Raw genomic sequence first — 12,578 nt, 5'->3', positions numbered from 1 at the left:
GTTGACCTTTTTGAGTTCTGTGGACTGTATCTTGGGTATTCTGTACTTTTTTTTTTTTTTTTTTTTTTTGGCTAATATCCACTTAGTGAGTACATACCATGCACATCCTTTTGGGTCTGAGTTACCTCACTCAGGATGATATTTTCTGGTACTTTAAAATATTTATTTATTTATTAATAATTTTAAATATTTATTTTATGTGCATTGGTGTGACAGTTTCAGATCCCTTGGAACTGGAGCTATAGAAAATTGTGAGCTGCCATGTGGGTGCTGGGAATTGAACCTGGAATCTTTGGAAGAATAGACAGTGCTCTTAGCCACTGAGCTATCTCTCCAGCCCTTGGTTTTATTTTTAAACTATTTTCATTTTACGTGTACGGGTGTTTCTCGTGCAAGTATGTCTGTGCACCATGGGCATCCAGTGCCCCCAAGGTTCAGAGAAGGAAGTCAGATCCCCTACAAGTAAAGTTACAGATAGTTGTGAGCCTCCATGTGGATGCTAGGAATAGAACCCAGGCCATCTGCAGGAGCAGGTGCTCTTGACCACTGAAAATCTCTCCAGCCCCACAGGGACCGTTTGTGTCCCTTACAGATTACTATGGAATCAGAGCCAGGGTGTAATAACTGCAATCTTTCTTTCCAGGATCTTCCAGGACATTGGAAATCTGCCTCAGAGAGAAGCCAGGTGAAAGGGTTCCTTCCTAAGCTTTGATTGGCCTCAGCAAGTCCCCCCCGAAGGTAACGTGTTCAGACAGAAGTGCTTCTCGGTGTGAAACTTGCTGGGAGCTGGAAACAGGCGGTGAGCCTGTCCGTGTGGTTGTGTTTTGGTGTTTGATCTTTTTTCCAGGCACAGAGCTGCCACATGGCTCCTGGGAACATTTGGTTGCTCACAGATACTTGTCAGTAAGAGTCAGTAAGTAGTGTGTGTCTGTGTCTATTTATGTGGTATTTGAAATGGCCTTACACTATAGCCCAGGCTGGCCTACCTCTCACAGTGATCCTTCAATGTTAGCCCCCCCCCCATTCTGAATCATGGTGCCTGCTTGCCTTCTTTCACACCCTCTGCCAGGACGATCACAGTCTCACCCTCTGACACTGTAAGCCCTGTCTTCGTCGGGGTTGCTATTCCTGCACAAACATCATGACCAAGAAGCAAGTTGGGGAGGAAAGGGTTTATTTGGCTTACACTTCCATATTGCTGTTCATCACCAAGGAAGTCAGGACTGGAACTCAAGCAGGTCAGAAAGCAGGAGCTGATGCAGAAGCCATGGAGGGATGTTCTTTACTGGCTTGCCTCCCCTGGCTTGCTCAGACTGCTCTCTTATAGAACCCAAGACTACCAGCCCAGGGATGGCACCACCCACAAGGGGCCTCTCCCCCTTGATCACTAATTGAGAAAATGCCTTGCAGCTGGATCTTGTGTAGGCATTTCCCCAACTGAAGCTCCTTTCTCTGTGATAACTCCAGCCTGTGTCAAGTTGACACAAAACTAGCCAGTACAAGCCCCAAATAAACATTTTCTTCTATAACTTACCTTGGCAACAGCATCTCTTCAGAGCAATAGAAAAGTGACCTTGCCCGGCATTGTTTTCAGAAGCCCTGTGGATCTTCAGTTTGCTCAGAAGCCGCTGTGGTTGAGAATGAGTGGAACCCTGGGAAAAGTGCTTGGGGTGTGAACTAATACTGTTTCTAAGCAAGGTTTTTCCCTCCTAAGATTCAGAAGTTTGGGAGAGAATCCCGTTTTTTCTGCAGGTGGTATTCTGAGGATCAGTCGACACTACAAGACGAAGCCCGCTCATGGCATCAGAAGATACAGACACTTGGTGAGAGTGCTGGAAAAGAAGAAAGCAAAAATAGAAGTGAGACCCATTAATGTGGGGACAGATTATGAATATGAGGTTTTAAATATCCACCTGACAGCTTATGACATGGGTCTGGCAGAAAGTTATGCCCAGTATGACCACCGCCTCTGCAACTGGCTGTCCATCAAAGTCGAGGAAAGTCATGTGATGCCTACCAAAACCACAGAAGTGATGCAGCTACCAGACCAAGGCAACAAAATGGTCCTAGACTCCGTCCTTACCACCCATGAGCGGGTGGTTCAGATCAGCGGTCTGAGTGCTACATTTGCAGAGGTTTTCTTGGAAGTACTCCAAAGCAATCTTCCAGAAGGAGTCAGATTGTCTGTGAGGGAGCACACTGAAGACTTCAAGGGAAGGTTCAAAGCTCGGTCCTAACTGGAAGAGTTGTTGGCCAAGTTGAACTAAAGATACTGCAAGCCCTTCATGTAATTGTTGGTCTCCGACAAGCTGCTCCTGCAAGATCAGGGTTAAGGAGGAGCGGGAACGCTCATGCTGGGAATGCCTCCTTGCATCCATGCAGCGGGCTTGCCGGGTACCACTTCCCTTAACAAAATTGAGGGCCTTCTCCACCTAATAAACGTCTGCTGTTGCCACTGTGAAAAAAAAAAAAAGTGACCTTGCATTTTCTTCAGTGACAGGATATGGGTAGGGGTGGGGGAGTGGGGATGAGGAGAGAGGGTGGGAGTGGCGGGGGAGTGAGTGAGCGAGTAAGGGTCAGGGAAAGTCAAAGTCAAGGAAGGGTCAAGGAAGAAAAGGAAGATCCTACACATCTTATGTAAGATGTGCTTTGCCCCTGCATGGGCACACGATCCTTTAGCCATTCAGAAGCCAGACAAAACCAGAGAAGGTGTGTGTGTGTGTGTGTGTGTGTGTGTGTGTGTGTGTGTGTGTGAACTGGGTGGGGGAGAGACAGGAAAATCCTGGAGTTCACTGTCCAGCTTGTTTAGCCTGTTGGTGAACTCCAGCCAGGTTCAGTGAGAAACCCTATCTCAATCTATAAGGTGGAGCCAAGTGTAGTGGCGCACGCCTTTGATCCCAGCACTCAGGAGGCAGAGGCAAGAGGATCTCTGAGTTCAATGCCAGCCTTGTCTGCAGAGCAAGTTCCAGTACACAGAGAAACCTTGTCTTGAAGAGTGAAAGAAAGCAAGATGTCTTTCACAGATGTCTGAGAGCAGTTCAGGAAGATAACTTGGGTAAAGCTCTGTCCTCTCCACATTGGTTCACAGGCGCGCCCATCATCATAAACATCAATCACATACCTTTGTAGTGAAAATGCGTTCTTTGAGGTAAGGTTCAGGCTCTCAAGAGGTGAGATTACAGCTGTAGGCTTGGATGTGCTGCAATAATTAACATTCCTTTTTTATTTTTTGAGACAGGGTCCTCACCATATAGCCCAGGCTGGACTGGATCTGGCTACACCAGGCTGGCCTCACCGGCCTTGACCTCTGGAGTGCTAGGATGAAGGAAATGTTATCACCACATCAGGTTGTCTTCTTCTTCTTTTTTCCCTAGAGACAGAGTCTTTTTATGTAGTTGAGGTTAGCCTTAACACTATGTAGATCAGGCTGGCCTCAAACTCCTCCTTCTTCCTCCCACCCCTTGGGATTAGAGGTATGTACCACCATAGCCACTTTGTAGTGAAAGTTTTCAACCAGACCCTCCCTCCAGAGGAACAAAACTAAAAAGTTCCTATGGTTTTAATGGTGGAACATGCAGGAATGCCTTGACAGGTTAGCTGTGCAGGTAACTGTATCCTCACATCCCAGGAACTGTAGAAGAGAGGGGAGTTGGGATGGGGTAGGGTGGAAGTGCAGGCTAGGAAGTGACATCTGTCCTGAAGACCAAAGTGCAACACTTGATTATGACCCCCTTGAGCTTGATTCCTTCCTCCTCTGACTCAGGAACAATGTCAAAGGCTGAGATATTTTCAGCATGGGGCAATAAGTGGTAGTTCCCTCCCCACCCTTCCCCCTTATAACTCTCCTTGATTAAACGGAGGCTGTGAGAGACTAAAAAGGACAAACATTTATTGTGAACCATCCAAGATAGGCACCCGTGACTCTCACTTCCTGCTTCTTACACTTTCTTTTTTTTTTTTAAATTTTTAAAAATTTTATATTATTATTATTATTATTATTATTATTTTGGTTTTTCGAGACAGGGTTTCTCTGTATAGCCCTGGCTGTCCTGGAACTCACTTGTAGACCAGGCTGGCCTCGAACTCAGAAATCCTCTGCCTCCTGAGTGCTGGGATTAACGGCGTGCGCCACCACGCCTGGCTCTTCTTACACTTTCAAGCTGTGCCTTCCAGTGCTTGAGAGGGAAAGGCATTAGTGGGCAGGTGTGTGCCTTCTGGGACAGGGTTAGGAAAGACAGGATCTACACCTGTCACTGTGGCACCTGGAGGGAGTCAATTAGGCATTCATGATCTTTCAAGGCCATCCTGAGCTATCTGAGATGAAGTCTCAAGAAATCCAACAGCCTGGTGTGGTGTGGCATGCCTTCATTCCCAACACTCCAGGGGGGAAAAATACTGAAGTAGAGACAAGTGTAGATCTCTGTAAGTTCAAGGCCAGCCTAGTCTACGTAGTGAGTTCCAGGCTAGACAGAGCTACAAAGTCTCAAAAACTAAATGAAAATTATATCAGGGAATAAAATTCCGTTAGGTGACTGCTTGCCTCGTATGCACAAGGCCCTGGGTTTGATCTCTAGCACTGTATAAACCAGAAATCCTGGTGGTTGCTTATAGGGATAATCTACTGTGTGGAAGCAACACCTGTTACTAAAAAGCCAATGGCCAGTAAGCTGAGGCAGGATTAGGAGGCAGAACAGCTAGAGAGACAGAGGAACTCTGGGAAATGGTCAATCGGGGAAGATTCCCCATCCAGACTCAGGCATATGAAACTGAGGAGAGGTAACCAGCCACGTGGCAGACATAGAATGGTATAAATGGGTTAATATAAGTTACGAACTACTCAAGGATCAAGCTAATCACACAGGCATTCATTCATAAATAAATAATAAGCCTCCGAGTCATTACTCAGGAACTGGGGTGTGGGTGGAAAAGCCCTTGGTTACAGCCGCTTAGGATCCCAGCTCCCTGGAGGCAGAGGCAGGAAGTTCAGTGAAGATCACGGAGAGTTTGAGCCAGCCTAGGGTCGTACATAGCCCAGGCTGGTCTCTGACTCTTGGTCTTCCTCAATATTGGGATTACAGGTGTGATTACACACCTTGCTTTGTTTTTGTTTTTTGTTTGTTTGTATGTTTGTTTTTTCGAGACAGGGTTTCCCTGTATAGCCCTGGCTGTCCTGGAACTCACTCTGTAGACCAGGCTGGCCTCGAACTCAGAAATCCGCCTGCCTCTGCCTCCTGAGTGCTGGGATTAAAGGTGTGCGCCACCACCGCCCAGCCCCCACGCCTTGCTTTGATATGGGATTTATCATCCTTCTGCCTCAGCTTCTTAAATGCAGTGATAATAAGCATGAAACACCACACCCTGGTAAGGTTTTTCAGACAACCATTTCTCTCATTCTTCACAGTTTGTTTACGGGTAGCTGTGACCATTTTTCATAGAGGAGAAATCTGAGTCACCATGGATTGAAGTCACCCTTTTTAAGGTCACAGAAACGCCCTGTGACAAGGGAGATATGTAAATGTAAATAGTCTGCCAGGATAGATTACAACTCAGGGCTGCCTGGTGTGGGCCCCTGTGTGAGCTGAATCTCAGTGATGGAACAGGAGAGGGGCCTTGCTAGAGGGCAGTGGGAGGCTGCATCTGTGCTACAGAGCAAATATACAAAGGCCACGGGATGAGGAACATGCAGGCCTCACCTGATCGAGCTGCAGAGGTCTACGGGAGGCAGGAAAAGGAAACAGAATCCAGAGGCCCCCTGCCCCCAACTCAAGTGCTCCAGAGGGATATGAGATACAGTTTCCAGGGTACCTGTGTGTCTGTGCCTGTGCATGTGTGTGCGTGTACATGCATATGCATTTATGCATGCAAAATATGTGTGTATACATGTGGATATATGTGCATATATGTGTGTCTGTGCGCACGTGCGCACACGCACACTTGTGTAAATGAGTATTATGTGCGTATGTGTGTGTTTAAGACAGGAGCTGATTCTGTAACCCAGACGAGCTTGTAATTTATAGTAATCCTGCCTCAGTTTCCCCTTAAGTATTACAGCTGTGAGTCACCACACCTGGCTATGGGTTGGCTATGATGTGTCCCCATTCCCTAAGACAGGACAGCCAGACGGACATTTGGCTCTATTAACTCTGCGCCTTGGAAATCTGCACGGCGCGTTCACACACCGTGGGAGCTGACCTCTGTCTGCCTAGGGGATCTGAAGGTACCTAAGTGGAGACGAAGCTTCTGTGGTAGGAAATGGAGTGATCTTAGACTGGGGAGCCCAGACTGGACAAAAGAAGATGTCCAGAATGTCTGTGTGGGGGACCGGGAAGTAAAGGAAGGAGGAGGCTAAGGGACAGGGCAGGGCCCGACTGCGTTCTCAAGCTTACGGCTCCTACTTCCTCCTCCGCCCATTCCAGCCTCCGCCTCTGGCCTCACCAATGGGCTGGCAAAAGGAAAATCTTAAGTCGAAAGTCCAACCAGTAGAGGTTCCAGAGCTGGGGGACTCCTGCGTCCCCTGCGCAGTATCGGGACACATGGCCAGAGCTGGTGGGAACTGTGGGGTTTGGAGGAGCTTGGTACTATTGGTAAGTTCTCCTCTGCTCAGGGCTGAACTGGGGTCCAAGGGAGGGAGAGAAAAGGCTAGAATCTAAATTCCCAGAGATATGAAGGAAGGTCTCTCAGCCAGGGTCTTGAAGAAGCCAGGGAAGGCCATTATCTGGAGAAAGAAGAAGGCTCTGCATTTCGAGGAATATAGACAAGCTTTAGTATACTGGTGTCTGGTATGAGAGTAAACATGGGACCTGGCTGCTCATACACACAGCCCAGTCCTCCTCCCTCAGACCCAGAGGCCCAAGCCCTAACTCTCTTCTCACCAACCCAAGGTGCCCAGCTCTGGGCTACCTCCCTCAGCCCATTTTCTTTGCCTCTTGTCTTCCTTCTTGGCCCATTGCTTCCTTCCCCCAATGCCCCTGGTTGTGTTTTTCAGAAAGTGAAACTGATCCTTTTATCTCTTGCCCTTATCAGGGAACCAACTTTGGCTCCTGATTCCCTGATATTCCACTTATGCCATGCATGACCGTCCTCCCAACCGAACAGAGCACCAGTGTTGGGATGACCTTTATCATTCCCCATCCCCATACTCCTCTCCTTGGTCAAGGTTTAAGGAAAGGACAGAGATCAGACAAGAGAGTCTCCGTCAGTCCCACTAGCTCCACCTCCCCAGTCTCACCATACCTAAGCTAATTTCTGCCTACCTGGTTTTCTCTAGGGTTTGTATGGCTGTTCTATGGTCAGGGCAGCTGGTGAGTAGCCCTACCTTTAATCATTGTCCTTGACAAAAGATGAGATCCCAGTTCCTCTGAGTCTGATGGTCCACAGTGGACCGGGGATAAGGGCAGTTTCTCAGGTTGGAGCTGGGAGGGGGGTGGTGGAGCACAAGGTGGTGGGAGGGAGAATAATGAACGATCTATGCTTTTCTAATTTGGAAGCCCCGCTCTAATTCTCAGCTCCGAACCCATTGAGAAACCTGAGGACAGAGACTCAGACCAACACCTCCATCACCCTGAGGGTCCCTGACGGCGCTGCCCCTCAGAACTTGACCAACTGGGTCCAATGGCCTGGAGATGGTGGCAGCAATAATATTCAAAACACAACAGGCACCAGTGTCACAGTGGACAGGCTTGCTCCTGCTTCTTCCTACGAGTTTCCCATGTGGGTAGAGAAAGATGGCATCAACAGCTCCCCACAGATGCCCGTGGCCACCGCAGGTGAGAGCTTGACTGGCTCGGAGTCTTTCTGTAGAAGAGATGAGTTTAAGAGCTGACAGTCTCTTAAGGTGGCAGATTCCACGATCCAAGCAAAATGGAATGACATCCATACACGTGAATTTCTGGCTTTTATCATCCACATTAAATTTAGGAAAAGAAATACAGGCGGAGGGGGCCCCCATAGTTCATGTAGCCAAGGGGGTCTAAAAGTGGTCTCCTTCCTTAATTATGAGCAGAAAGAGAGCACAAAATTGGCATTTCTAATCTCATAAAAATATTCCCATCTCCATGGGTTGCAACTGACTACATACCAAGAACTCACACATCACACATAACGTATGTCTCCCTGTTGGACTGTCAGGTCTCAACCATCCAGCAACCCACTACTGGGGCCGTGATTTACAGAAATATGACCAACAGGACCAGCTGATTTCCCAGTTGGTCCCTATTTAGACTTCAAATCTAGAGTAATTTAAGGACGGGAATTCTGAGCAAGAACGGCGAGGCCATTTCTTTTGTTTTTACACCGTGACCTGGGTGTGGATATAGTTACCCACTGGAGCGGTGGCTTTGTCACTGAAGACAGTGACTTCCTCTCCCCAGAATCCCTGGGCTGCCATTCCCCCTTGGTTGGGTCTCATGAGTACACCACCCATTTGTGAGTGACCACTTGGAGCATCAGTCTTGTGTTGGCTTTATCCCTACAAGCACAATGGCTGGGAGGTCATGAGTGCCACGGCCATGTCACGCCCCCAAGATGGCACTTGACACCCCTCCTTTCCATGATGGTACCTGAGCCTCAGAGGGGATGTAGGTGTGTCTTCAACATCTCCACCATCCCCTCCACCAGTCTCTGTGTTAACCAGAATCCACTGAAGATGGCAGCTTCTTTGATCCCTGGTAACAACAGTCCATGTACTTACAGCCACAGGGTACCTGGTGTGGGCTTCTGCATGGCCAAATCCTGACTCATCCTGATTGACTGATGATTGGTTGATTGATTTGGTTTTCTTTCTTTTCTTTCTTTTCTTTCTTTTTTTTAGATTGATTTATTTATTATATGTAAGTACACTGTAGCTGTCTTCAGACACTCCAGAAGAGGGCAACAGATCTTGTTACAGATGGTTATGAGCCACCATGTGGTTGTTGGGATTTGAACTCCAGACCTTCGGAAGAGCAGTCAGGTGCTCTTACCCACTGAGCCATCTCACCAGCCCCCTGATTTGGTTTTCTTTTTCTTTTTTCTTTTTTCTTTTTCTTTTTTTTTTTTTTTTTTTTTTTTGGTTTTTCGAGACAGGTTTTTTTTTTTGGTTTTTTCGAGACAGGGTTTCTCTGTATAGACCAGGCTGGCCTCGAACTCAGAAATCTGCCTGCCTCTGCCTCCCAAGTGCTGGGATTAAAGGCATGCGCCACCACGCCCAGCTGTGATTTGGTTTTCTAAGCAGTGTTTTTTGGTGTAGCCTTGGCTGTCCTGGAACTCAGACTCAGCTGGTTTTGAACTCACTAACTTCCTTCCCCCCTAATGCTGGGATTAAAGGTGCAAATCATCATATCTAGTGATTTACTTTTGTTTGCATGTGTATATCTGTGTAGTATATGACTCTGTGTGTATGTATGTATGTATGTATGTATGTATGCATTTGTGTGTAGGTCAAAGTTGGTTTTCAAGTGTTTTTCTCTGTGGGTCAGCACCTTTCAAAAATTATATCTTTATTTATTGACATAGTGTGTGTGTGTGCACGTGCGTGTGTGTGTGTGTGTGTGTGCATGCGCATCCACTTGAGAGTGGACATGACTCCATAGCCCCAGCTAGTCTGAAATTCACTATGTAATTCAGGCTGTCTTTGAACTTATGCAGTTCTCTTATCTCACTCCCCAAGACATGAGAATGTAGGCATGGCATATCGAATTGTACCTCTCCTTGTGTTGTGGCAGGAAGAGGCAACCCAGTAGAAGGGAAGGGTCCATAATGGAGGCAGAAGAGTCAGAGTCAGTGCCTGCTCCCATTGTTAAGAGTCCAAAAGGAAGACAAATTATGCAACTGTAAGATCTATGCAGAAGGTGTTGTGATTATAAAAAGATAAATAGGTATAAGATTATGTTCTATGGGGGTGTGGTGAGGTAGGGGGGAAGGGGATATCTTTGGCAGGTCCATGCCAAGGCATCCCTTCCCCCTGAGGAACCAGCCATGTGTCGGTATAACATAGAATAGAGTTTATGCAGGGCATGGGGAGGGAAGTTAAGAGGGTAGTAGAGGCAGAGAAAGGCAGAGAGAGAGAGGAAGAATAGAGGCTGGCTATGACCATGTGAAAAAAGAGAGAGGGAAGGAGAGAGATGGAAGGAGATGGGGAGAGAGGGGGAGAGAAGGGGAGCAAGGGAGCAAGAGGCAAGAGAGAGGCAAGAGTAAGAGAGTAAGAGAGGGAGGAGGGGCCAAGCAGCCCCTTTTATAGTGGGAAGGAGCACACCTGGCTGTTGCCAGGTAACTGTGGGGGTGGAGTCCAGACAGAGCACAAACAGAGGGCATAGGTCAGTCCTTTGCAGACTCTCTGGTTGTCATTTCCGTCTCTGTGAGTGCCTTTGAGTCGCATTAGTTGATTCTGTGGGTTGTTCCTTGTGCTGTCCTTGCCTCCTCTGGCTCCTACATTCCTTCCTCCCCTTCTTCCACAGGATTCCCTGAGCACCACTAAGGCTTGGCTGTGGGTTTTTGCATCTGTTTCCATAAGTTTCTGGAGGAAGCCTCTCTAGCGACAACTGAGCTAGGCACCAGTCTAGGAGTACAGCAGACCATCATCAGGAATGATTCTCTTCTCTGAGGTCTGGGCCGAACAGGCCTAGCCTTTTAGGTAGCCTGAGGGCTAGATTCACCCTTGTGGCATGGGTGTCAAGCTAAACCAGTAAATGGTTGGCCACTCTCACAATGTCTGGGACACTTTACCCTAGCACAATTGTAGGTAGGCTGCCATGGACCAGGCTCAGTGGCCCTCCTCAATCCATGCAAATCAGAGTCTTGGACAGATGGGCATGGAGTCGGATGGAAATTGACAAACAGAGACAACACGAGAGAGTGTGTAGAATCTGAATGTATTTTTTCAGATCAAGCATCAAACTTTTTATACAGAAGAACAAACAAGAAAAGCCAGGTGGGACACATCTGCAGAGTTACTGTGACAGAAAAAAAGGATTGTATACATCAAAAGATGGTGGGGACCAGGCAGGTGTAAAGGTAGTCTATTGTTAAACTAGGCCAATGAGTGTTTGCCTGTTTGAGTGAGACTGGGCTACTGTCCTCAGTAATCACTCTGCAGACTAGCCCTAGCTCTGTTCTTTGTAATGCCTAATTAGTTTCACTGGTCTCTACTAGAAGTAAATTTGAATGTTACTGAATAGGTAACCTTCTCACTGAATTCCTACTGAATTCCAAGCTTATCGGCTTCAAGGATTTTCTAGGACGTTGGAACACTGGTGGAGGCTCACCTATGATAAAATTCAATCTTTAAAGGCACTTACAATAAAACAATACTGAAAGAGAGCATACACCATACTAATGTGGGGATAGGGTTTGAGTATATGGGTTATGAGAATGCCAAGGTTCCGGGAGACTGAGTTTCCTTGAAACTCTTTGCCTTGTGAGTGTTTCCAGGCCTCTCAGCCTGTCAGGCAGACTTCACTGGAGTGGGCATAGTAGTAGGTCCAACTGGACATCAAAAGTTTTGTTTGTTTTGGTCTGAGTTAGTATCCCAATCCCTCCACTGGACACTTGTTGGGTTACAGGAGATGGCTGGTTCAGACTCTGAATCCCCCAATGCTAGGAGTCTTAGATAGGGTGACCCTAATAGATTTCTGGAATTTTTCATCGAATTAGGTATCTAGCTCAGACCAGATATGCCCCCTCAAAATCCAGTTGTGTCTCCCAGTACTTGCATGAGAGATATTTGAAAACTCTAGGCAGTGTCAGGGGTGGGCTCCCTCTCATGGAGGTCTCACGCTGGACCAGACGTTTCTTAGTTATTCCCACGATTTCTGGGCCACCGTGACCCCAGCACATCTGGTAGGCAGGACCAATTGCACATAGAAAGGTTTTTGTCTGGATTGGTATTCTAGGGACTCCAATTTAATCTTGCCAGGTAACAGGAGAAAGCTGGTTCAATTCCAGATCTCCCATTGCTGGGAGTCTTACGTAGGGTGATACACATAGATCCCCAGAAGTTTCCATTGCATTGGGTTGTGGAGATGCCGCCTTCCAATTCAGTCGGATTGTCCAGCACTTGCATCAGAGATACTTGAAAGCTGTAGTAGATCTCATTTCTACATACAACCCGTATTTTACAAAGCAATGAAGTTGGGCTTGGGGCATATGTTCATTCATTTGAATTCCTTTGCTTCTTTCTTTGTTTTCTTGACAGGAGATACCTTTGTATCCCGTGTGTGCCTCAAAAATGTAGAAATCCTCCTGCCTCAGCTTGCTGAGTACTAGATTTTCAGAGCTGAGCCACCATGCTTTGTTAGGTCTGACATTACTAATGCACTGATTCAACTTTCCCAGCTTTTAGCACTAAGTCTCAGCAGCACCCTAGTGACAACCAGCCACATGCCAAGAGTCACAGGGAAACTGTGCTTCCATGTTAAACTTTCTAGGTCTGAGTCATCCCACCTCTGCCACTGGGACATGGTCTATGAAGAGACAGAAACTTGAGGACCAGGAACAACACCTGATTTCCCTTTCTGTCCCCATTTCAGCCTCAAACCCAGTGAGAAACCTGAGGGTGGAAGGTCAGAGCAACATCTCCATCAGCCTGAGCTGGGAGCCTCCTG

The 12,578-nt window shown here is 47.3% G+C and overlaps 1 protein-coding gene and 1 pseudogene across 1 annotated transcript in view; both read left to right on the top strand.

The window, feature by feature from the left end:
* Nucleotides 1-1,640: 1,640 nt before the first annotated feature.
* On the top strand, nt 1,641-2,369 carry LOC110337071 (annotated as a pseudogene).
* Nucleotides 2,370-5,671: 3,302 nt separating this feature from the next.
* Nucleotides 5,672-12,578, top strand: part of Ptprh (protein tyrosine phosphatase receptor type H) — a 49,419-nt gene continuing 42,512 nt past the window's right edge. The window contains exons 1-2 of the mRNA XM_021219603.1: nt 5,672-5,801; nt 7,506-7,766. Coding sequence (XP_021075262.1) covers nt 5,672-5,801; nt 7,506-7,766 — 391 coding nt within the window. The remainder of the gene's footprint in view (nt 5,802-7,505; nt 7,767-12,578) is intronic.

Source organism: Mus pahari, chromosome 19, assembly GCF_900095145.1.
Source record: "Mus pahari chromosome 19, PAHARI_EIJ_v1.1, whole genome shotgun sequence".
NCBI classification, from domain to species: Eukaryota; Metazoa; Chordata; class Mammalia; order Rodentia; family Muridae; genus Mus; species Mus pahari.
The sequence above is the reverse complement of the archived record's forward strand: the minus strand, read 5'-3'. Positions and strand labels throughout refer to the sequence as shown.